The sequence below is a fragment of the Oratosquilla oratoria genome, chromosome 2, assembly GCF_046742065.1.
Source record: "Oratosquilla oratoria isolate Oo_2021 chromosome 2, ASM4674206v1, whole genome shotgun sequence".
Taxonomy (NCBI): Eukaryota; Metazoa; Arthropoda; class Malacostraca; order Stomatopoda; family Squillidae; genus Oratosquilla; species Oratosquilla oratoria.
This window is the reverse complement of record NC_134778.1, coordinates 83,168,939-83,195,531: the sequence shown is the minus strand read 5'-3', so window position 1 is coordinate 83,195,531 and position 26,593 is coordinate 83,168,939. Positions and strand designations below refer to the sequence as shown.

Sequence of the window (26,593 nt, the reverse complement as noted above, 5' to 3'; positions counted from 1 at the left end):
CAGTGATCTTATTCCCATAATGGGCTATGCAGGAACCATGAATAGATACACAAAATCAATTGGAAATATTTATTTGAGTTTCTCCTTATGGATGCCTTTAATTCTCAAGCAAATACAGATTTCTGTATATGTATGCAAGTACATCGTACATAGAGCTGGAAAAAACAATGACTCGTCCAATATTTTTTCAGATACCAAGGTACCATGGTATATTGTGGTAGAAAAAGGACTTATATCCCATGTATTCTAACCAACAACTTAGGTATTTACAGTAAACCATGACCAAGATCCCTGTCTTTAGAAAATTACATCTTGGGCTGCTGGTAATAAATTAATGCCCCCTGTAACAGGCAGCTGGCATTTGACTATGAATAAATAAATAATAAATCAAATAAAACAAAACATAATGAAATAGTCAACAAAGAGGATTACAAAAATCCATTATGATGATCATAGGAAATGCAATGCAACTCTACCTGAAGGATCACTAATCCTCACAATAATGGTAGATGTTAAACACAAGGTGTATATATACATGTATACTGGTCAATGAATGGCAACACCACTTGTGTGCAAAAGACTTTAATGCTGCATGCAAGGAATGGATGTGTGCATGGAATTTTTTAGCCCCCTTTACCATTGAGGTATACTTCATGTTTTGTTCTTGTAGACTAGTGGAAGGTTCATAATGCATCTACCAAAACAAAATCTACAAATTATACCACCATGTTGCAGGGATTAAAATGTACACTTCATAAGACATGAGTACTACAAAACACTAACAATCAAGATGAGTTTACAAAAAAAAAAAAAAATCCAAGACAAATTTGCAAGAGTTGCTAAAACAAAGATCCCAAAAACTTATGAAAAGTTCTAAGAACTAAGAGTAAATCTTCAATATGGCTGATACAGCATCTTTGTGAAAGGAAGAAATAGATCTCACTTTGGTAAATCTACAAACTGAAAATCTGGTTTTAAGTACTCAAGTCCAATTAGTTGCTTTTCACTAGATTGAGTTCTGACCCAATCACTTTGTATTTTTGTCCAGTAACAACTATAAAGGCACCCTTCTGCTTCTCCTATGAATACCCCAGTAAGCCATTTTTTCTTTAGAAATGATGACCATAATGACTTCCTGATATGTTCAATAAATTTTCATGAATACATATAAATACATTATACTAGACAATATTTAGCACCATGGATTTTACTGGTATGTGCTTGTGCCTCAGGATTCTTGTGCTTGACTGATGCTACTTCGTGCTCTACATCTGTAGGACCCTCTGGCGAGTCAAAGGATTGAGTGGCCCTGCTCCAATATTAATTCCCCATATGAAAAGGTTACTCTTGTATGACCAGGTATTCCTTGTATAAAAGTATTGTACACCAACATTTTCATAATAATAATAATTATAATAAAAAAGGGTCCTCCTTTCCTGGTCTTTAGTACAATACAAAAATTTGAACTTGATCTTGTCTGCTAACTGTGCACTGCACTATACATCTCTAGCATACTGAAACCTTTATCATGGTTACACCACTACAACTGTCAAGTTTGAATCTAATGATACAATGGATAATACAAAATTACTTTATTCAGCGGACATATGTTTAGAATTGTGGTGTTGATTGATAGACCCCATTTTCTAGTCTGCACCCTCAACAGAAAAGGGCTATCTTGTATAAGCCACATCTGGAAAGGGCATCATGGAGCTAATAGAATTGAAACCTTTACTTGTCCAACAACACACGAAATTTCTAGAATTTAGCTTTTCAACTGAAAAGGCATTAGCATGCCAAAGTTCATACAATCATTTGATGTGTACAAGAATAAGACAAGGAAACCTTATCATACAAGATTCTCCAACCACTTGTTCTTAGTCAAGATGGGAAGTGAGAAGAGATACAGCTCCAAGGGGCCGACATCGTCTTGGACTAGGCCCAAGATCTTGCCTACATCCACTGTATTTCCTCCAGTTTTTTACATAGAAGAGCTCACAACTGGCAACTGCTCCCCTCCTACCACAATGCTTTAAATCAGTGACATTGAAATTGTCCCAAACTAATACAACACCGACAACTATCCAAAGTTTCTTCTCCGAGAACTATGTAAGAACCCAAGGGCCATTGCCAGCAAATGTGGAGCTGCAGATTTCCAGTCTTTTAAATTTGGGGAATAAACTGTTGTTCAAAACATAAACATTGGATAAACTTTCTTTTTTTTTCACAAGAAAAATTTGCTGATTTTCTTGTTTGGTTGTCGTACAAAAAAAAATCAAAATAAAGTTCATCTTGTGGCTGATTTTTTTTTCACAATTATATATATGGTGACTAATTCAACAACAAAATGATGGTGGCCTGAAGTTTCACTGACTGGAAACCCAAAGCCCAAAAGTGACAGGTAATGGCCCACACTGGTTGTCTATTCTTCTTGTGTGAAATGTAGATATATTGCTGAAGTTGACAGATCTTGAGCCTTGTCCAGAGAGCAAGTATCCATTCTTTAGGCTGTTCCTCCAGCTGGAGATGAGGGTGTTCACAGGTTTTGAAGATAGGTGACAGAAAAATTATTCTTTTCAATATCCATCTAACAGGTGTCCATCATTGATCCCCAAATTCAACATACAAGGGGAGATCAAAAAGTTTGCGGAATACTGCCATTGCTTTAACTCAAGCAGGTGATGACAAGAAAAAACATGTTAGTATGCATCACCAAGATCTAGCTCACTGTCAGTTACTTGCAATCAGTTATGCAGTGACTGATACTGAGTGGATTCTCTTAAAAAAAAATTGCTTTCATGAACCATGGAAAATAACCATTTTAAGATGAGAGTGAACATTAAATTCTTGATGAAACTTGAATGAAAGGAGATGCAGGTTAATGAGGCTTTGCAGAGATTATGGCAATGATGATCCAAAGAAAACAGCCATCTACAAGTGGATTCAGTGATTCAGGAAAGATAATCCTCGGTCAAGAGACCAAGAACATCGAAAAATGATGATTCTTACTGAGGAAGACTGAAGAATAATAGTTATTCAAATATTTTTGGCCTTGGAATTATCATATGGATTAGCAAAATCAATATTGCATGAAGATAAAGGATTCAGCAAGCTTTCTGCGTGATGGGTCCCAAAAGCATTGTGCCCAAACCAGCCGATTCTTGGAACTGATCTTTTGGTGGTGGTTCTGAGCAAAATTGAGGCTGAGGAAGAGCTCTTAAGTCAAATTATTATGGGCTATGAAACCTATAGCTATAAGTATGATCCTGAAAGTAAATTGTAGCTCAAACAATGGGTTCTGCATGGATAATCTGGACCAACTGATTTCAAATTTGAAAGATCTGTTCAGATCGTGATGGCCACTGTGTTCTAAGATTTAGGAGTGATGCTTGTGGATTTCCTTGAGAGAAAAAGAACTATGCACAAGTTTTAAGGAAACTGAGGACAGCATTGGTCAAAAAACTGCATGGTGGAATCCTATTTCACCATGACAAGGAACCAACACATTTTGCATGAGTTGTGAAGGATGTGATTCAAGAGTTCCAATGGGAGGTGTTACTTCACCCACCTTACAGTCCAGATCTCCCCCATCAGACCACTTCATTTTTCCAAAGCTCAAAGAATTGTTAAAAGGAGCCCACTATGAAAACATGAAGATTACAGATGCTGTAAACATGTAGTTTCAAAAGAGGACTGCTGAGTTCTTCAGAGAAGGCTTACATGGGTGGAAACACTGTCTTAAGAAGTGTATTGAGCAGGATGGTAACTACATTGAAAAATAAGTGCTTTATGTTTGCTCACTTCAGTTCAATAATTTTTTTTAATTCCACAAACTTTTTTATTCACCCTTGTATAAATGTATGAAGACAAAAATCCTGGAGATCAATATAATCCAACCTCAGAAGGAAAAGAAATCATGATAAGGGGGCTGAACACCATGGTGTCTTGGCTCAGTTTATATTGTGAAGGATTACCTCGTCAAATGATAGATTCCTCATAACTTTTTAACTTGTAATAAGTGTCCAAAATTAAAAGGAAGGTGGCCACATGGTCAAATATAGTAAATCTAACATTTGGTGGTCTGTTAAGTTCTAGACATGAAATATGTGTATGGCAGTTACAATGACCAAAATTTGATGTTTGTCCAACCAATGAATTAACAGATTGCCCCAGGTCTCTTTTGTAAGATACCCATGACTCCCAGATAACATCAATGGCCCACAAGTCACTTAAGAAAGAAACATTGTTATCTAGGGAGGGCTTGGGTGGGACAGTGTAGGATGTATGATGGTTGGATCTCGGGTAATTTGTGTTTGTGGCCAAGCTATGTAGTATTTAGTGTCAAATGGAAATGTGAATGCAGTCTTGCTAGTATGGTTTTTTCTTCTCTTGGGAGGAATTTTTCTTTGGGGGATAATGTCTCCATTAGAACTTCACATATAACTGTGGTGCCAAATGACAGATTAGTTCACTGCATTCACCCCATATCATTTAAAAACAAAAATCAAATGTGTCAGTATGAGCCCTTATTCTTTTTCCTGACAGATATCCTCATATAGCATGACCCTGTTGGAAAATCTCTGCATTTAAAAGAACACTTAGGGCACATTTTTTCACCCTGAATAACTTGAGAAAGAGAAATATATCCTTCCATTATTTGTCTACTCAGATGTATATTATACACTGAGACATCTATTTATGTTCTTCACATTACAGAAAAGCCACTTGACTCTTTCAGTCTCAGCTACCTATGGAGTTACACATGTTATATAATTAATGTTTCCCCTTGCTTAAAAAATCAACAAATAGATAAAAATAATAATAATAAAGCTCAGGAACTTTACTGAGGAACCCACTTACTTTATTCTTTAACCCTTCCCTCACCTTATGCTTTGTGCCATAAAATTCAATGTATAATACATCCAAAAAATTTTGCTGAAAAATTATGCCTTTTCATCAAATTTCTCCTATTGTTACACTGCTTCTGACCTACTATAGCCATGACTTGACAGCCCTCTAAACCTGGTAAATGCATCCTAACTCTGTGATTCCTACACAAAAAGGTTACAAGACCATGAAAATACAAATAACAGTAACCACAATGGTCCCCAGCCTGTTAGACAGACCATACTTGTACAAGAAAATATTAGATATAAAAAAGAAAAAAAAAAATGCTTTCAATAGAAAATAAAGGAAAGAGGTGACATTGAGTGCTTTGGAATGGAAGAATAAGAGGATATGGTAATCAAGTACAGAAGACAGGGTACTTGAGGGATACAGAGGCATACAACTTGTAAACCTGGGTGAAGAAACAATCAAATTAAAAGATTTTCATGCATAGGGCAAAAGAGGGTCAAGGAGGAATACTCCAATCAGACACCTATTAACTGTTTTTTTTGCAAGTCCATGGATGTGAATCCAGCAATAGCAAAAGGAGCTTGGTAGTATGTATGTAAGAAGAAAAATGAATGTGTTAGCAATAAGTGAATCTATACTAAAAGGGAAAGTTGAATCTGAGTTTGGGAGTGTAGAGGAATGATGAGAGAAACAGTGGATAGACCTATGAGAAAAACATTGCAACTCCTGTAAAGGAAGAGATAATGCATGCAGACCAGATTTTTACCCTCAAACAATTGAGTGGAAAGACTTTGGGAATGGGAAGCTACTGTATTTGTTTTAGAGATTAGTTTGAGAAAGTAGATAGGAAGAGAGTATGGGAGATTAAAAGAGTGTATGGAGTGGGAGGAAGTGATTTTGAGGCAAGTACAAGACTTGAGTGGGAGTAATGAATAAGGAGAGAAAGATGTTTGAGATACAGTCAATATTGGTTTGAGGCAGAGGTGTGTAATATCAGCAGTATATACATGAAATGAAGTTCAGTTAGGAGTGAATTTGGAGCAAAATTGACAAGAATGATGACTGTTATGCTGGTAGACAGAGGATGGTAAGTTTGGTAGGGTTTCCCAGTAGAAAATGAGAGTTAATGTATCAAAGAGTAAGGTTATTGTGGCTGCCACAAGTGGACACAAGACATATAAAGCTGTATGGGAAGAAAATGGAGCAAATTGAAAGTTGTGGATACAAGAAGTGACTTGTGCAAACAGGTCATAGAGGGAGGGAGGGAGAGAAGGTGGGAGGTATAAACTAAGATAATGACCTTTGACATGTGAAGGATACACTGAGAATAAAACAACAGTAAATTTGGGAAAGTTATGAGGTGCAATCTTAGCATGGTTTATATGAAGGAGTGAAAGGGATGTATGTGATAAGAGTGACAGGGTTAGGGATCTTCTGCCATGCCAAGCCATCTTCCTTTGTAGGTAATGGCTGATTGGTCTGGAGGACCACTAGGTAAACACAATCAATCAATCAATCCACTGCCCCTGGTCTCTATTGCAAAAGACCCATGGCCTCCGAGAAACCAGGATCAGCCTCTGGGTGGGACCATAAGTCATTAAAGAAGAGCTTTATATTGCTGTCTGAGGATTGTTAATGTGGGACATAGTAGTATGAATTGTTTTGTGTCTCCTGTGAGTTGGTTGCATCTGAGGCAGTTTGAATCTGTGGCCAGGCTTATTGTGTGTTGGTACTGTCTTAATGCCGGTAAAGGTAGACACACACACATGTAAAGAAATAATGATAACAAGAGGGAAACAAGGGTGGTGGATGGGAGTGGAATCGGTGGGACTGGGTGCATGCCTTGACTGGCTACCTCCCTTGTAAGGGGGAAAAGCCCTTGACATATAGATAACTATAATAATAATAATAATACACCCTTCCCTCTGTATATGCATTTTCACACTACAAGTTTACACTTAGGCAACAAACCTATTACCAAGTTCACTATTTATGCGTAAAAAATTCAGTTATGCAAATGTGTGCAGTGGAATATGTGAAGGTTGTGCAGAATGAGTATAGACTTAACAAAAAAGAGTTCTTTCCCAACAGATCCTTTCCCATTGCACTCCAGGTAACATCATGTTTTCCTGCAATTTTATGACAATGTAGTTGTCCATACACTTCACATGAAATGATGATTTCTGACAGTATGTCAAAAAAGGTTAAGTTAGGTTAGTGCAGTGGTTCTGAAGTTAGGGAAAAGATCCAAAGTTGAGGAAGGGTCCTGTTGCAACTTGTTTATTCATTTCATACCAGTCACCCAGCCCACTTTCCACCTTCCCATTATACACACATAAGTGTCTATGCATAGGCATAGTGTTTCTCTTATCATGTATTCTACCATCAATTATGTTTCCTTTTTTGTTGTATTGTATAAAAATGCAAATAAAATATTGCTTAGGTAAATCTAGGGTGCATACATGAATGTATCCATATTTTTCACATTGAAATAAATATTCATTTTATGCAAATTCACACCAGGTGACAATTCTCCAAAACAAATCCCTTGCATACATAGTGGGCAAAGTGTAACAGGTTTAGTATTCTTCACAATTGCAGATTAGGTGCTAAGGTCACAGATATAGCCCTCATCTTTAACAAAGCAGGATGTGATCAGAAGACTAGAAAAAGAAATTGTAAGACTTCATTCAGACAAATAGTAGAATTCAAGATCTCCAATCAGTGTCAGGTAGTTGCTGGACACTTTCAGGTTTTAATAATTTGTGGCTATGAACAGTGGAATGTTTCAATGATGTAAAATCTTCTCATAGAGCAAATGACATCATAGAAATAACCAACAAATTTCTGTCATGGATCCAAAGCACAGGAATTATATTATGACTCTATGTTTTCTTATCTACTATCCTCACATCAAATTTTCACCTTACAAATATTAGTACACATATTCTGAATATGTATATAGTAACTGGACAGTCACACTTAGCAAACCTGGCTGATAACCATTAGCTCCCTAATCAGTTTTGCTGGAACCTGTAAGGATCAGCCTTTAAATCTGAAAGTTATAGTCAAATCTCTCTGAAAGAGAAGATAACACTCATTCCCATTTTCCTTTTGCCAATCAATAATATCTCATCAGCAATCTGTTGACATATCAGCCAAAAACAAGTGTGAGTGGTGGTGGGAGTAAGAGAGGACACTTATTTTTTCTAAGTGATTCAACTTCAGTTGAGATGTCCTTCATTTCCAATAGGTTTCCTATACTCCTTAATAGATAGTTATTGTATCACAATAGTCCTCTACTGGATTAATCTATCTAATAAATTCTGCAAGACTAGATATACCATGATCACTTATGTATTGGCATGCTATGGGGGACCAGAAAGTAAAGTATCACTGTAGACTTATAATCTGCAAAACAGTCATTTTTCACAACCTGACAGGGTCATTTGAGTGACTGGAAAAATACAGGGTAACCAATCTTTTCCCAACAAAACCACCAATGTCCTCAAAGTGCAGACACACTGATATTTATGAAAACAAACATTATGATGGCTGTGGAATCTTTGGTTCAATAGTTTGCAGCTATCAACATTTCTATTAGCCTTTATTCTTATCAGTATGGTACCTAACTTTCTTTCAAGAGGGTGTATAACTGTAGTTGTTAGGGGCTGGTTGTTTCCCCCCCCCCTTTTTTCTTTGTATGGTAATTTAGACTAACCCTTGCAACTACAACAATGGCCAAACATCTTCATATCCTAGTTTATAAGTGGAAGCACTGCTTACCACTGAAGATCAGCTTAAAGATGACTAATTTTCCTAAGCAAGTGATTTTGGTCAATAATTATTCTTTCAGTACTACTCCAGATCTACTTGTACATTATTGTCATCTTCCCCTCTGATAAAGACTTCTGCAACCTGTTAATACAGTTTAGTAGGATGGATGAACAATATGCAAAGAAGAATAGCTTTACCCAAAACAGTTTTGACTTTGACCCATAGGACCATGCCATGAGCCTGCTCGAAGCATCCTCAGTCACTATCATCCCTGCCTCGGGTAAGAACTGAAGTAAACTACACTGTTTCACATGTCTGACACTGGGGCTGTCATGATTCCTGCAGCATAGAGGAAATCCTCCTTCACACTGCTCAGGGCAAAGTGGAGGTGGCTACTATACTAGTCTGTGATTTCTTTGAGCACGGTATCACTAAATGACTACGATTATTGTCGAGCACTTTTAAGGAGGTTGAGTTTCAGAGCAACTATCATTATCTTTTTTTTTTTTTTATCACATAGCATAATATTAATAACCACAGGCTTTCAGCAACCACCATTCAAAAATATGTGGAACTGCAAATGAGTATGAGACAGCTCAAGAGAGAAATACTGACTGGTGGAGAATAAGACTCATGATAAAAGGAGGTAGCAGTGCAAAACAATACTCATTCTTTGCCTAGAACTTGATGGCATCACCTACAGAAAAATATATAGATATATAAAAAAATGTATATGCCCAAACCTACAGTACTAATTAGGGATGTTTGAAGACACAGAGAAAGATTGGAAGGTTATTTCCAGTGTCCTAAGAACTACTATCTTGTTCAGATAAATTCATACGAGAAAGATACAACTTCATACAGCCTGAGAAGGGATTCCATAACAAAGTATGGAATATACAAACTCATCAGTTTCCTTTAATTATGGGACCAGCCATGGATGCCTGCAAGTGGTGGTCCAATGGGATGGGGGTCAGGAAACCCACCTACCCAGTCACCATCTCCAAAACCCATAAAAATGTTCACCTCTATCCCTATGGGTTCATACTTTCCCAGACCAGAGCCAAGGTTTATCTCTATCTCTTTCAATTTTCAGTTTTTCCATCACTGTCACATAAGATGAATGACAACTACCTATTCCCCTCCTCCTCCTCCTCATATGCATTAGTAGCACAGAAATGGCTAGACTCACATGATAAAGTCCAGCATTTCTTCTCATTTTATGGGGCTATAAGATTCTGGTCACACAAACCTGATGTAACATTTGACTAATCTTTCAAGTACAAGTTTAATTAGGTAGACATCTTAACACTGTATATAAATACAAGGTTTATCACTTTCAATTTCTCTTACTTCATGATAGCTCATATCAAAGACAATAATGGTTAGCAACACAGCAAAATCCTACCAATGACCAACTTTAGCTTGTGTGAATGCCAAGGCAAACCCCCAAATGACCTTTGATTTACAGCTTGTTTATGATTTATCATGTTTGTAATTTACCATCTCATGTAATCTTATTTATAGCTCTGACTTTATCAAAATCTTTTCATAATCATAATCACATTTCCAACATGATTATAACTGATTCAAATCTATTTTGGCACAAGCTGGGAATACACTCAAATTCCGTTGCCATCCTCCTCAATTACAATGACCATTTTTTTTTTCTCTCTTTTTTAATTTCAGCTTTAAGTTCCATGATAGATATTTGGGAAATAATGTGCACCAATGTAAAAATTCTAGGAGCCAGTTACAATAATCCCTTAAATCTGCACCACTCTCATTTTTCTTCCATGCAAGAAATCTTCCATCCATTTCAATAGTTTTCCTTGTATACCTCCTGTTGTTTTGAGATTTAAAAAAAAAAATTGTGTGGTACTTTATCAAACGCCTTTTGTAAATCCAGGAAAACACAGTCTACCCATCTGTCCCTTTCTTGCATTATATCTATTAACCTTGAATAGAAACAGATCAAATTTGTGTGTGTATGTGTGTATTTTTTTGATTAAGTCAAAGCATATACCCACCCTTCACTCAATCCACACACATCCAAAAATACATGTTGTCCATTCCTTGTGGATGAAAAGTCGTCCCTGCCCCCAATCCACTATTTGGGTCAGAGGCAAAACAACAAAACAAAGCACCTCCATAGCAGAATCTGACAGCCAAAGCTGGTTTACCACTACAACTCCCACCTATCACCAATTTCCCTTTTATCTTTGCTCCTTGTGGATTATATATAAATAATCTCTATACTCTTCACTACTGCAGGGCCCAACAGCCAGAATAGGTTTACTTCCACTGCTGCACATTTTGTATATTGGACACACATACACACATCAAAAGGCCCTCTCTACCTCAAAAGGGGCCTGGCCTAACCTAGACATACACTCAAATTTCACCCTGACTGAACTATTCCTGGGGTCCCAAGTTCGAGGCTCTGCAAATGCTGAATGTGATTACATACACAAATGCAAACACACACACACACACACAGAATTAAACCCTAGATCAGACATAATATGAGCTCTAAGCTCTCATCCTGGAGTGTAATATTTGTCAGTCACAAGTCCAACACAAGATCCATGACTGGTGAATCCCACACTCTCATCTGGAAGGTTAATAGCTGTCAACCATGAGTCTAACACAATCCAAGATGATAGTGAATCATATATGCACACCAAGTGCCTTTTTAAGCATAGAACCATCCTCTCCCATGTGAAACTGGCTAATTTGGAACAAATTCTACTTCCCCTGATAACAAGTACTATATGTACTTGAAGTATTTATACCATAAGAGGACACAGTTTACACGAAAGACTTCTCAAACATATGAACATTTCACATAGCAGTCTTGATGACTATAGGGCAACTTATTTATCTGGTAATTGATTCCTAAATTATGGATTCTCCTAGAACATAATTCCAGCAAAAAATAAGGGATTACTGTACTGGGCTTTTAGAATTATATGGAGAGGTGGAGAGAGTGAAGACACTCACAGAGGGAGAGAGGGAGAGAGAGAGAGAGAGAGAGAGAGAGAGAAAGAGAGAGTGAGAGCAAGAGAAAGAGAGAGTGAGAGCAAGAGAAAGAGAGAGAGCAAGAGAAAGATAGAGAGCAAGAGAAAGAGAGAGAGCAAGAGAAAGAGGAGAGCAAGAGAGTTGTCAGACACGTGGAGAGAGGGGAGGGTTGTAAATTAGCCACAAAATTATGGCCTGATCATTGCAGCTAGCACCTATTATCATGGATACTGATGATGGCATTTGTCTTTGGCAACTTCAGCCATATGGAGCGGAATACCAAAATTTACATTTAATCCCTTCAACATAGAGACATATTCTTATAGATCAGGTTCTGGCTAACTCCAGATAATAATTTTTTGCTAATAGATGGGTGAACCTCGATTGAAGGTTTTAATCCTACATATAACCCTATTCAATCCAAGATCCACCCTCCACTAAGCTCAAAAGAATGATCTAGTATCTACAAGAACACATCCTATAAGAATTATCAATCTGCTGAAGAGGTTAAAATATTGCAATTTCTGGGTCTTGGAAATACTAAGCACTTTAATATAATAGCAATAATCTGAATATACGAAAATAGTTTCAGTTTTCAACTTCTCTGTCTGGCTTACTCTCAGTTCACTGTCTCAACTCAATGACAAAATATGGACTCATTAGTGGAACCAATGTAGATCCTCACTGTGATAAAATAGGCCTTCATGGCATTGCACCATTTCATAATCAACTGAAAGGATAAATTACCTTCCCAAACCTTACACAATTTGAGCTTTCATGGGTCCATCAATTCCACCACTTGAGTGAACAACAACAAGAAGCACACATATTCCTGAGTTACACCATACTCCCCATACATACCAAAATAATGAAGACAAAACAAGGCTTTCTAAGGTACTACCAATGAACCACTTAAAACTTGAAATGAATAAACATTTTTCTAGTTTCCTGTTCAAGTGAAAGGGGTTTCCTTTGTACTCAACAAAAGCTGTACACTGACTCATAAACAATAATACAAACCACTGCAAACTACATTCATCTTCAACATTGTTCCCATTTTCTATCTGAGGCTTCCTCAACACATCAGACAACTCATACTATCAACCATTAGGGCAAAAGGTGATAGTAAAGTGCTAGGAAGCACTTTGCTGCTGAGGGCACTAATTACCAATATTAACACCATCCTGAGCAGTGTTATGGTGACATGAATGCTGATTTGATCCAACACATTAGAGAATCCTTATGCCAAATTGGCAAGTGCTGTAACAAGTGATACAACAGTGCGATCCAGCCAGGTGACATCCTGGGGAATGATATAGCCTCCATCATAGTAACCAAGGTGTCCTCCATGCTCCGTTTCAATGAACAGTGACTTTGGATGAGTTTCTGTTAAAGAAAAGAAAGTTTATCTTGAGTAAATTGATGCATAATTGAAATGCATTAAGTATCTCTAGATATTGATGCAATTCTGCTATTTCCAAGGGTGTTTTAACATCAGGCATAATCTAAGGTTAGGAAAGCCTCTATCTATCTATATACAAAGGGCTTTTCCCACTTTATATGGGAGGTAGTCAAGTCAAAATGCATGTACCCAGTCCCACCAATTACACTCCCATCCTCCACCCTTTCCTCTATCTCATCTTAGCTCCTCGTAGATGAAGGATCATCTCAGTCTCCTACCCACTGCCCTGGATGAGAAGTAATGTAGCAAGACATTACATCCACAGCAAGGCCACTTCACTTAATGGATGACTCTCCCCTTCATCCCATCATGCGGAAAATAATTATATACTTTATATAACTAAGGAATGTATGGGAGCAGGTGCATGCCTTCAGTGGCTACCTACCTTATATGGGGGAAGACACCCTTGGTATATAGATAACTGTAACTATGGGAGACATTGTGGTAGTGGGATATGCCAGGATAATGACTGTGATGAAAGAAGTGAATGATAAGGGTACACCAAATGAGGGTTTTCTCATATCATTTCATTACATGGTGACCCCCCACCCTTCTCCCTCATCCACATAAGAAAATACAGGGTAGGCAAGAAGAAATCCCCTTTGGGCTGCATCCATTTCTCATCCATTCAAACCACTCTCCACCTCATTCTATCTTTCACTCAAATTTACTCCATCCACCTTTGCCTTCCATACTTTTTTTCTCCTAGTCTTTTTTCACTCATTCTCTCTACATGCCCAAACCATCCAGTCATTCTTTGAACAACCCTATCTGCCAGCTATCTTTCCATTCTAGTTCTCTGCCTCATCTCCACATTTCTCCCTATCCATCCTTGTAACCCCTACTATACTCCTTAAACACTTCATCTCACAAGTTCCAAATCTCTTCTCCATATAGTGTGGTGGGCATAATCATGCCCTCAGTCTTTTATTTTATGCTCATCCCCTGATACCTATTTCTCATGATACTTTTCATTCCTTCCAAACACTGACTTGCTTCTCTTATTCTTTAATTCACAACACTGTGTCAAAGGAATTGTAGAACTATTCTGCACATGTATATTCTAATTTATAGACTTATCAAGCTGGTACTTACTGGCAAATTCTTGTGGTATAGACAGAATATCTTGATGAATTATGGGGTCATCTCGTGCATTAATGAAAATCATTGGGACATCAATATTTTGTAGGTAATTGGCACAACTGTCTGCCCTGTACAATTCCTCAACACTTCGGAACCCAAAGATGTGTCTGTAGATGAAAAATAAAATCATGGTTAAACAACTGGACAGTTCTGGCAGAAATAATTTTGTATAATGGTTGCACCAAGCACATTAAGACCTTTTGCTATAAAATGAAATTCAATGGAATACATATGTGAATGGCAGCATTACTATATTCAACCTTCTAGCAATGTAGCCTCAAACAATACAATATTGAATAACTCGGTGATTTAAAAAGAATACCACCCTTGAACAACATGCTAAAATCTTGATCAACACAATGACTATGACTTCTCTGTGGCATCAAATGTCAAACTGCTGTTTAGTATGGCTGGATCAAAGACTTTTATTAATGTCTGGGGTATTGGCTGCTTATTATTGTGGCAAAGTAGCATGCAGTTGATACTTTAGGGTCTATATGGGGTGCCCCTACTGACCAGAGCCACACATCATTTTGTCTATGATAGAGGAAAACTCTGTTCATAGAGAAATGATGACACTTTTATACTACGACTGTCCCTCCGTTATGCTGTCCCCCAACCCCTTGTTGCTGTCCTGTACCATTTCTCTGAGTATTCTTTTTCTGTGGTGGGGGAATTCCCTGTGGTGGGGGAAAAGAATACTGCCACCAAGTATTTCCACTTGGATCATAAGAGGCAAGAAGAAAGGGACGGGGATTGGGACTAGGTATCCTTCTCCTTGTAGCCCCACAGGGCACATTCCTAAAAGTAAAAGCAAAGGCATAAGAGGGTCTGGAAGTTCTCAGACCAGCACCCTAAGGTTTGGGTCTTTTAATGTGCGTGGATGTGGTACAGATGAGAGTAAAAGGGAAGAGATAGGTATTATGTTTGTGAGAAGAAAGATGGATGTGTTGGCTTTGAGTGAAACTAAGCTGAAAGGGAAGGGTGATTGTAAGTTTGGGAGTGTAAGTGGGAGGTTATCAGGAGTGAAGAGAGGGCGAGGGAGGGAAGGGGTGGCTATACTAGTAAGTGAAGAGATAGGTAAACGTGTAGTGGAGTGGAAGGAGGTTTTCTCAAGGATAATGTGGATGAAGGTGAAACTGGGAAAGGAGATGTGGGTTTTTGTAAGTGCATATGGGCCTGGCAGTGAGAAGAGTGTAGAAGAAAGAGAGGCCTTTTGGATAGATTTAAATGAGTGCATAGAGGGTTTAGGGAGAAGTGTAAATGTAATAGTACTGGGATACCTTAATGCTAGGGTAGGAAAGGATCCAATTGATGGAGTGGTTGGAAAATGTGGAGTTCCAGGAAAGAATCGTAGTGGAGAGTTGATGGTGGAAATGTGTCTAGAAAGAGAGTTGATGATAGCAAATACAGTGTTTCGGAAGAAAGTCAAGCATAAGTACACATGGGAGAGGGTGGTGGAGGGAAGGGTGGTAGATAGAGCTTTAATGGACTATGTAGTGGTAAATAGGATTATGATAGGAAGAGTTAAGGATGTACATGTGCTAAGGGGAGAGGGTGGGGGAATATCAGATCATTTTCTGGTGGAAGGTAAGTTGAGAGTGGAGGACAGATGGAGAAAGAGGAAAGTGACAAAAGGTAGGGAGGTGCTTAGAGTGAACTCTTTAAATGAAGAGGAAAAGGAGAAGGAGTACAAGAAGAAGCTGAAGGAGGAGTGGGAGGGAGTGAAGGATAGAGTAGAGGTAGGTGTGGAGGAGGAATGGGGATGGTTCAAGGAGGGAGTCATAAAGTGTGCAAAGATGGTGTGTGGAACAAGAAGGACAGGAGGAAATAGAAGGAAGGGTAGTGAATGGTGGGATGAGGAAATGAAGAAGGTTGTAGAAGAGAAGAAGCGAGCTTACTCAGATTGGTTACAAAATAGGACGAGGGAGTCATATGAGACGTACAAAGAAAAGAAAAGAGAAGTAAAGAAAAAGGTAAAGGAGGCAAAGAGGAGAGCAGATGTAAAATGGGGTAAGAGTATGACAGAAAATTTTGAAAGTAATAAAAAGATGTTTTGGAAAGAAATTAAGAGAGGAAGAGGAGGTGAATCAAGTAGAGAAGAAAAGGTAAAAGGTGCAGATGGAGAGATGATAATGGAGGAGAAGGCAGTAAGGGGAAAATGGGCAGAATATTCTAGGGAGTTGCTAAATGTGAAGGAGGATAGGGAGGGAAAGATAGTTGCAGTGGGAAATGCTAAGAGAATGACCGTGATGAGTGAGGAAAATGGAGGAGAAATAAGGAAGGATGAAGTGAAAGCAGCAGTTAAGATGATGAAAGCAGGTAAGGCACCTGGTCTGGATGGATGCCATGCAGAATGTCTTAAAAAAGAAGGTACAGTGATGGTGGACTGGTTGGTGAGGTTATTTAATGTTTGCTGGAGAGAAGGTAGAGTGCCGGAGGACTGGAGGAGTGCTTGTATAGTTCCACTTTACAAGGGAAAGGGGGACAAGTGTGAATGTAGTAGTTTCAGAGGGATTAGCTTGTTAAGTGTAGTTGGGAAGGCTTATGGGAGGATCTTGATTGAGAGGATTAGGAGAGGAACAGAGGGTGAGGAACAGTGTGGATTTAGGATGGGTAGAGGTTGTGTAGATCAGATTTTTGTGGTAAGACAGATATGTGAGAAAGCTATAGGAAAGGGGAAGGATGTTTTTTGGGCCTTTATGGATCTGGAAAAGGCTTACAACAGGGTAGACAGAAAGGCACTGTGGGAGGTTATGCGGATATACGGGATAGGAGGAAAGCTTCTCGGAGCTGTCAAGAGTTTTTATGAGAGTAGTAGAGCTTGTGTCAGGATTAGAAATGGAGAGAGTGAGTGGTTTGAGGTAAAGGTGGGACTTCGTCAAGGATGCGTTATGTCACCCTGGCTGTTCAACTTATACATGGATGGGGTAGTGCGAGAGGTAAATGCAAGGGTAGTGGGTCAGTGATTGGAGATGGTTAAAGAAAATGGAGAAAAGTGGGAGGTGAGCCAGTTTTTTTTTGCGGACAACACTGCGCTTGTGGCAGGATCGGAGGAGGGATTGAGGAAGTTGGTGACAGAGTTTGGGAGAGTGTGTGATAGAAGAAAGCTGAAGATAAATGTGGGTAAAAGTAAGGTGATGAGATGTACAAGGGGTGAAAGTGGCAGTAATCTGGAAGTGAGCATTAAGGGAGAGCAACTAGAGGAAGTGGATAGTTTTAGATACTTGGGTGCAAATGTGGCAGGAAAAGGTGGAGTAAAGGTGGAGGTAGAATGTAGATTGAGAGAAGCGAGTAAATGCCTTGTGGATTAAAAAGTGTAATGAGGAATAGACATTTGGGAATGGATGCTAAGAGGAGACTGTATGAAGGAGTGATTGTGCCAACAGCACTGTATGGAAGAAAAACATGGAACATAAGAGAAGAAGAGAGAAGGAGTTTGAATGTGTTTGAGATGAGGTGTCTGAGAAGTATGATGGGGGTTACTATGCTAGATAGAGTGAGAAATGAGGAGGTGAGGAGGAGAACAGGGGTGGAAAGGGAGTTGGGAGATAGGGTTGTTGAAAGAGTATTGGGATGGTTTGGACACATGGAAAGAATGAGTGAAGAAAGACTAGTAAAGGAGGTATGGAAGGCAGATGTGGAGGGAGTGAACATGAGGGGACGTCCTAGGATGAGATGGATGGATGGGGTGAAGGGGGCTTTGGGGAAGAGGGGAATGTCTGTTGAGGAAGGACGGGAGAGGACAGAAGACAGGGGTGAATGGAGGATGGTTGTATATGGAAGATGTTGTGATGCATGAGGTGGAATGGACGGGGGGATGGGGGGTAAGGTAGTGTGTGTGAGCAAAATTTTGACACAGCCTGAAGGGATTTCTCCCCCTCCTCTCCTTTATATGGGGGGACGGTGAGGGGGGGTCGCCGATTTAATGAAGCAGCCTTGCTGTGGATGTGCTGTGTCTTGCGACACTGCTTCTGACCCAGTGTCATCTAGGAGGTGCTAAGATGGGAGGGAGGGTGGAGGGGTGTGGAGTGTTTTCAGGGATGGAATGGGTGGGAATGATTTTATGCCTTTTCCTTTTTGGCTACCTCCCTAGTAAGGGGGAAAAAGCCTTGGTACAGTCGTACCTCGGTACTCGACCGCCTCTATACTCGACCAAATCAGTGCTCGACCAAAAAATTCGAGTAGAAAATGCATCGGACCTCGAACAGATTTTCGGTACTCGACTAGCTCGAACAGCGGGTAAGCATCAGTTCGACTCAGACCGCCAGCGGAGTAAGACGTACGCAGTTTGTTCGAGTATTTCTTCCCAGATTTAAACTTTTTCGTGTTGCTCTAGCCCTTAATAATGGGTCCAAAGAAAGACAGTGATAAGGGGAAAATTGGTTTCGGTGTTCGAACAAATCGGTGCTCGACCACCACCTCAGAACGGATTATGGTCGAGTACCGAGGTACGACTGTATATGTATGTATGTAAATACAAATAATATTATTGTTGGAATGCTCAAATACAAATGCAAATGCTTTTATTCCTGAATGAAAAAATTGCAAATACAAATACACATATACACTAGAAAAATGGGATCATGACATTTCAATTCAAAACAAGTGGGAAGAGATACACAACAGAACATTCAATGCCACTTAAAGATAAAGAAATAGAGATGCAGTGAAGAGTAAAACAAAATACAAAAATTAAACAATCACACATTTTCATCTTCACAAACATTCTATTACAAAAATACAAAACCCACAAAACAAGAGACTGACTGACCGATACCATAATGTCAGTCAAATCTATGTAGAAAAAATCCCCATGGTCTATCTATAAATATACTAAGGGCTTTTTCTCCCTTAACAGAGGTAACAAAGTCAAAAGGCAAGTACTCACTCCCACATATTTTACTCCCAGCAATTCCACTCCCATCCACCACCCTTTCCTCCCTCTCATCTTAGCTCCAGAGTCAGAAGCAATGGAGCAAGACACAGCACATCCACAGCAAGGCCACTTCACTTAATTGGTGACCCCCTCTCCATGCTATCCCCATGGTATTTATTGAATCATAAACATTGGAATTAAGATGATTTCACACACACACTCCCTTTTTCTTTTTTGTAACCACCTATCTGTTGATAGCAGGAACTGCTTTGCAAGATACACAGGTAAGCGTAAGGTCTCTAAGAATTGTTGGTGTGAATATTATTACTTACCTTGTATAAACCTCATCCAACTCAGGCAAGGTGGCTGCAGACAAGACTCTCCTCTCATCGATGTTGTACTTGCGTTTGACTTCATCTGTGAGTAATGCCTCTTTGTGTCGCAGGATGACAGAGCGCATGTTTTCAGTCATGGAGAACAGATAGAGTCTTGCAAGGTTATTCCATCCTAACAGGAACTGTAAACCTCTGTAAAACCAATTATCATTGTCATCCATTTAGTATTTAAGAAAAATATACCATATATACATACACCAAAATGCCTCCTCCTACTTATAAGGAGGTTAGCCAAGTTGATGCACACACCCACCCTACACCCATCCCACATCCATCCAAAACCCATTTGCTGTCCCTCCTATCTTAGTTCCTCATGGATGATGGATCATCTTAGTCCCCTGACACATTACTCAGGTCAGAAGCAATGCAGCAAGACATAGCATCTCCACCAGCCAGTGCTGCTTCACCCCTGCTGGACACTTAAGAGAATCATCTCAGCCACTCACCTTCAAATCCCATCAATCAACACCATCAGCTTATACTGTTTCAGCACCATGGGGTTTGCATTCAGTTTCTAAGCTTCCACTTTCTCACTGAGGAAAACTGACAAGCAACTGCTTCCTCCCCATCCTCCTCCTAGTCAAACAGCAATGACTCCCCCAATAACCCCCCTTCCTCTTCCTCCTCCTAGACACACGAATACAATATAGGCAAAAGCCCAATGTCTCTTCCCAGGGAGAGATATAAGAATGCCCAAGGACCATTGCTGGCTACTGTGGGGCTCTAGCTTTCCAATCCATAAAACTCAAGGTAACAAGTACCCTTATTCTTTGCATGTACAGATCCTATCTGCTGCTCATCTTATTCATTCTACCAAGGTACTTGAAAACTTTATATGACAATTGTACATTTGTTTGAACACCCACCTGACAGCATCATAGCCCTGGCAGATAGAGAGGGCACCCAGGATGTTGGGTGGCCGTTGCCGGTTCTCTCCCAAGTATTTGCACACAATGTTGCCACCCATGCTGAAACCAACCAGCAGAAGCTTCGAGTCTGGATGCATCTCATGGAATTTTGTCAGCATTAAATGGTATTCATCAGTTTTACCTGTAAGTGAGCAAAGAGTTAAAATAAAAGCGAAGACAATGTCCCATCTCATCACAAAAGAGCTCCCTATCAAAATATATGATCAAATATAAAGTTGTTGATTTTTGTTTTTAGACTGACTGACAGGGATCCTTACCCACTTTCATTATGGCTCTTCAACTTATAATTAATCTTAAGAAATAGTAATGATCAAAATGAAAATGACAATGATATTCCTAATAATTGCAATATGATCACAATTACAGTTATAAAAACAGTAATGCTATTGAAATACTGACCATATCTAAAGACTCTAGGGCTGGTGACTTTGACATGTCTGAGCACACCAAGATGATTGAGCACAATGCAGCGGTAGCCCTGTGAGCATGCTAGGGATACAAGCGACCGCACGTATGTGCTCTCACTGCTGTTGGCGATGCCTGGGCACACGGCAATTGTGTAGTCACCTGTGACAGAAGAACAGAAGAACACAAACTTTTTATTATAATCCCAGACAGAAGGGAGAAAGGCTAAGACTAGAAGCTCAGGTAAGGGGATAGGAAGAGGGATAGGGAAAATGGGAAAGGGGAGAAGAAGAAGGTGGACCTTCACCCTGCACTTCATTACAACGGGTCCGACAGGCCACAGAAAGTGGAGAGATACTCATTAGGCTGAAGCAGGTGAAAGAGGGAAGGGTCAAGTAGTGAGAGTGTGGGGCATGAAAGAAAGGAAGGGAGAGGGGACAAGAGGAATAAAATGAGAGATTCAATCAACTGTTGCCAGCCATATTGGCTGACAATAGCCCTCAGTATCTCCAACAGATCTCTCTGAGAAGAAACTTTGGACTGTTGTCTGTGTTGTAATAGTATGGGACTGTTTCCATGTCACTGGCTGAAAGTTGCAGGAAGTGGAGAGCAGTTGCCAGTTGAACTTCGTGACCCAGGTAAAAATCCCCAGCTCATTGCCAGAATGAAGCAAATAATTAGTTCTTCTTTGCATACTGGACATGAGGTGGTGGCGTTCTGGGCCTGAGCATGATCCAAACTTTCTTCTTGCCCTCAAGCGATGTTATACAGTTGATGGAAACCCCATTCTAAGTGAAAAGCTTAAGAAAACACTTTCTTTTCTTGATTGAACCTCTTGCTGTGCTTTTGTGATGTCTTGTATTCTCGCTGCAGCTATGCAATTTCATTCAGCCCCCGCCCTCACAACACCCCCACAAAGGTATCATCAAGACAAATACCAACTTCGTCTAAAGCTACTTTTCTTTCTTATACCTCTGTTGTCAGATTTAGCAACAGGCATCTTTGTCAATCATACTTTATGAATACAATTTAAGAAAGAAATTGGCAAGAACTGGTTTACCAACAGTGTGGTTAATGAATGGAATAGACTAAATTTATGGAGAGGAATGACAGGTGGCAAGGGCCTGGAACTGCCTAGTGTAGGCCTTATGGTCTCTTGCAGTCTCCTCTATTATTATGTTCTTATCTGCTGTGCAGTAGCATCACTAGGGTTCCCAACCGCCCTTTATTTCAAAGGACAGTCCTTTATTCAGCTCTATTTGTTCTTGTCCTTTATTGAGGTTTGAAATTACACTATTTGTCCTTTATTTTGAAATAGTTTTGACTGGTAGTTCAATTTCCTACTCTCAAGATATGATGATTGCAAAAGCGTTTACTTTTTGTAAGAGTGCAGACTCTGTCAACTCTGCATTCTGCAAAATACCAGACGCACAGAGCGGCAGACCGCAGACCAGGGTGTAAAATTAGACTTATTTTATGTATAACTCAATTTTCCATTAAAAAAAGGCACTCATTATGGGAAAACCAGAATATCGTAAACTATGTTATTAAATATGAGAACCACCACCAAAAAAAAAAAAAAAAAGGAGGTGCCGTTGGACGTTTGGAAAGGCAATACTTCCGCCTATCAACTGAACTCACGAAGAACCAAAAGAAATATGGCGTATTATACAACAATATAATGATGAGACCCTTCACAAAATCAAGCCGTAATTTGTTATAAATACCAGAAGAACAGTGAAATCTGTGAGAAAAATTGTAATAGTAGTGTCACTATTTCAAGTTATTAACAGATATTTGAAGAAAAAAAACAATAGATTTCAATGAAATTCAACATTCGGCAAATTATCAAACCTAAGCTTCGTAGGCCATTCATTTCCCAAAGTTTCAAAGCTTCAGAAATTTGTAGAAGTAGTAGAACATTTGAAACTAGAAGGAAAACTTAAATTAAATATGGATGAACTTTTAATGAAGTAGTATTAATTCAAAGAAACTTCGACACTATCAAAAGCTCTGAACTTATCATAAGCTCAACAACTACAACAACAAGAAAGTGGTATTTTATTTTGAAATCTATGTACTTTAAATGTATCAATATTTTAAAAATAGTTTCTTTTGTACAATCAATTCCCGGAACACCATCTTATTATGAGAGAGTTTTTAGTTTAATGTCATCTAAATGGCGAGATGAGAGGAACTGACGCTCTGTTGAATTATTTAAGAATGAACTTCTCATACATTTTAACATAAAAGAAAGTTATTTGGAATTCGCTAGAAACAGCAAAGATGATACAGATTTTCTGAAGGCAGCAAAAAACCAGGGCAAATATAGTTTTAAAGATTAGAATCATTTGATCATGGTAAAATAAATGATTTCCCATTCTTGTTTTTGTATTATCATTTAGGCAAGAGAAATGTAATCTTGAACTACATTTAATATTGGCATCTATTATGATCTATAACCACTTAAATATCAATAAAGATTTTATGTCCTTTATTGTAGCTTAACAGAGCTGGCAACCTTAAGCATCACACACTGTGATCTTCATACCATGGCTCTCCACAACGGGCAGCCAAGCATGAGAGGTGCAAGTGAGCACCTGCAGAGGAAAGCAATTACATCAATGAACGAAATGACATTCAGTAGGTCACATATGTGCGTGTGTGTGTGATTGTGTGTGTGTGTATGTGATGTGTGTGTGCGCGCGCGCACGTGCACGAGACTCACCATGGTATTGGAGAATGTACTGGACAAGGGATTGACACATATTACCTCCCAGATGAAAAAAATAATAATGTAAGGCACGTTCTATATATATATATATATATATATATATATATATATATATATATATATATATATATATATATATATATATATATATATATATATATATATATATACTCTAGACGGCGGCCGGCGTTTTTATTTCGAAAAGGAGGAGGACCCGGGGCTAGGAGTTTCGTCAACTGACGAAGGGGCTTCTCCCCATAGGTTCGCTCACTCCAGCAGAAAGACCAACACCATCCTCCTGCGGAGAACTTCTTCCACTTACACCTTCCTTACAATATGTCCTTCAAGAAGGAAAAAGGAAGAAAAATAGGCCGACGTAACGTATTATATCATAAACGTCCACGTGACAGGAAGGAAAAGGGATGCAAGAGAAAAGATGGCATAAGGAGGTAGGGAGGTCTGGAGGGGAGCTGGAGGAGTCACTGATGGCTGGATGACGGCAGTGGAGGCGGGGAGGGAGGGAGGGGGTGGTGACTTCACATTCGTGGAACCCGGGAGTTAGTCAGACTGATGGAGTGAAAAAGGAGGGAGGGGAAGGAGGAGTAAAGAGAAAGAACAAGAGAGGGATTAGAGGGGGAAGAGGAGAGACGGGAGTGGGGGAGCACACTTGAAACAAAATGGTGTCTCGAACACTTGACTTGTTTAAGGAAATTACTGCATCCAATATTATCCACAGCCACGTGAATACAAAAAATAATAGTAATAGTGAAATAGAATAAATTAACATTGAAAATAAAATAAAATAAAATAAAACAAAATAACATTGAAAATAATATAAAATATAAATAAATTAAAATAAATAAAAATTAAAACCATACAATAAAAAAGAACGCCTCATTGAAAATTCTCTACATCTGAAACGGCAGACCTGACAACTAACGGTCTAATAACGGGACATTACATTAAGTAACCTCTAGCCTCTAAAGAAAAAACTGCAAACAACACATTATAATAAAAATAATCCGTTCAATGCATATCTAAATGGCACGTCCACACAAACATAATTAAAAAGAAGATAAATTTATCAACAAATAAAATAAAATATAAATATATAAGAAAAGGGTGCTTCTCCGTCAGAGGGGGTTTACACGATCTAACGGTTCGTCGAACGCGGTTCGACAGACACGTGTTTAAAGTGATGTGTGAACGGGGTATTTGGTTGTCGAACACGTTGGTTAAACCCCAAATACCCCGTGTAAACCCCCTCTTAGGTAGATCCTGGAGAGCTTACTCACCATCGAGCTGTGAAGGGACGGTGGGCTCGTAGACGTCCCACGTGACGGTGGCACCGTCCTCCTGCCGGGCGGCCCGCCGCCGGGCCTGGTGTACGGCCGGGCAGTAGGTTCTTCCAACCGTCGCGTGGATGACTGTCTGCATGTGGCCACTGCTTCCCCAAAGGCGCACGGGGACGTACCTGAAGAAGGAGACACGTTCGAGTATTACTTCATTTTGGTTTAGTTCCTTATTCGTAAGAGGTCTTATTCCCAGCAAGGGTAACCATCACATACAAAAGTTTGCTTCATGTGATTTGAAGCGGTGCAAACAGTGAACTACAGCTTTCGCTGCCCAAAATTAAAATGAAATTATCCAAATAGCTGTCTCCACAGAACATACAAGATTAACAACACTAGTTAATTTCCTCCCTACTATGTTTGCTTTGGCTGATGCCAAGCGATTTGACTTAGCCAAGACCCTCCCAAACCCCCGGACCTGCGCAAAGGTTGACCTGTAGCCTTAGACTCGTTTCACACGTATCGACTTTTCGCCGTGCGCCGTCCACGACACGACGATGTGCTCTCAAATATCCATGGGTGTCTACGGACGTTTTCACACGCGATCAAGGTCGTAGCGTGTGAAAGTGCTCACAGACAACCACGGTTATTTGAGAGCACGATGTCGTGTCGTGACCGGCACACGGCAAAATGTCGACAGGTATGAAACGAGCCTCAGGGTTCCTCTTTCTTAGGAACCTGGAAGAAGTCCCCTGGGGCACCAGCGACAGCCACCAGGCAGACCCCTACATCTGGTCGAGAACCTGTGCCCATGTCAGGGAAAGAGGACCTTATAACATTCGCCCCCCCCCCAAGGGAGACCAGCAGCTCTGACGACAAATGTCAGGATCCAAAATTTGTCTGGGTCGAAGGAAGTTCTGTGACCAAAACTATGGAGTGACTTGCCTCAAGTGTTTCTCAGAGAAGTTAAGACTAAAGATGTCCGTCTTCTCCACGCTTCATCCCATACTGATCATTTCCCTGTCTATTGAAATAATGCATTTTTTTCACGGTCACTGTCTTGAACTCAGGAAATGCGTGCCTTTACGAGAACGAGCATCGCTACAACCACGTCTCACTCATTCCTATGAAATTACCCTTTGCAAGAGACAACCAGCACGCCTTTTGCTTCATTAGGAGGCTCTAGCCCTCCCTTCAGCTCAACAGTTTTTCTGGGAATTTCAAGAAAAGCCCCAGCTCAACAACCAAAGGCACCTTCATTTGAGTTACAACTGGTAGTTTCTTTGTTCCATTCTTTTCGGAAGTTGTCCGTGCAAATATTAAATTTGATCCTGTTCCTATTATTACTATTATCGTTATTATTAGTGATCATTACTATTAAAATTATCATTACTATCATACCATTATCATTGTCATCATTATTAACATTACTATAATTATGATAATTATTATTATTATTTTCCTTTTCGCCGCTCTTAGAATAAAAAATGCCGGGGACTGAACCTGATCCTTCAAATCTAAAGTGAGCACAAATCTGAAAGTCACACACACACACACACACACACACACACACACACACACTCACACACACACAAACATACATGTAACATTGCGAGAACGTTACTTGGACTTTGGTGACGAGGGAGTGAATGAAACTCGAGTGAGTTTCATGGGTTTTATTCTGGTTAGTGCGAGTGTC

At 39.5% G+C, this 26,593-nt stretch overlaps 1 protein-coding gene across 2 annotated transcripts in view; it reads right to left on the bottom strand.

The window, feature by feature from the left end:
- Positions 1-55: 55 nt before the first annotated feature.
- Hydr2 (abhydrolase domain-containing protein 2) overlaps positions 56-26,593 on the bottom strand; it is a 76,872-nt gene continuing 50,334 nt past the window's right edge. For both annotated transcript variants that reach the window (XM_076212281.1, XM_076212286.1), the window contains exons 2-7: positions 24,898-25,076; positions 20,863-21,030; positions 20,401-20,584; positions 19,472-19,666; positions 14,213-14,367; positions 56-13,041 (exon numbers count right to left, since the gene is read on the bottom strand). In XM_076212281.1, coding sequence (XP_076068396.1) covers positions 12,896-13,041; positions 14,213-14,367; positions 19,472-19,666; positions 20,401-20,584; positions 20,863-21,030; positions 24,898-25,076 — 1,027 coding nt within the window. In that variant the 3' untranslated portion in view covers positions 56-12,895. The remainder of the gene's footprint in view (positions 13,042-14,212; positions 14,368-19,471; positions 19,667-20,400; positions 20,585-20,862; positions 21,031-24,897; positions 25,077-26,593) is intronic.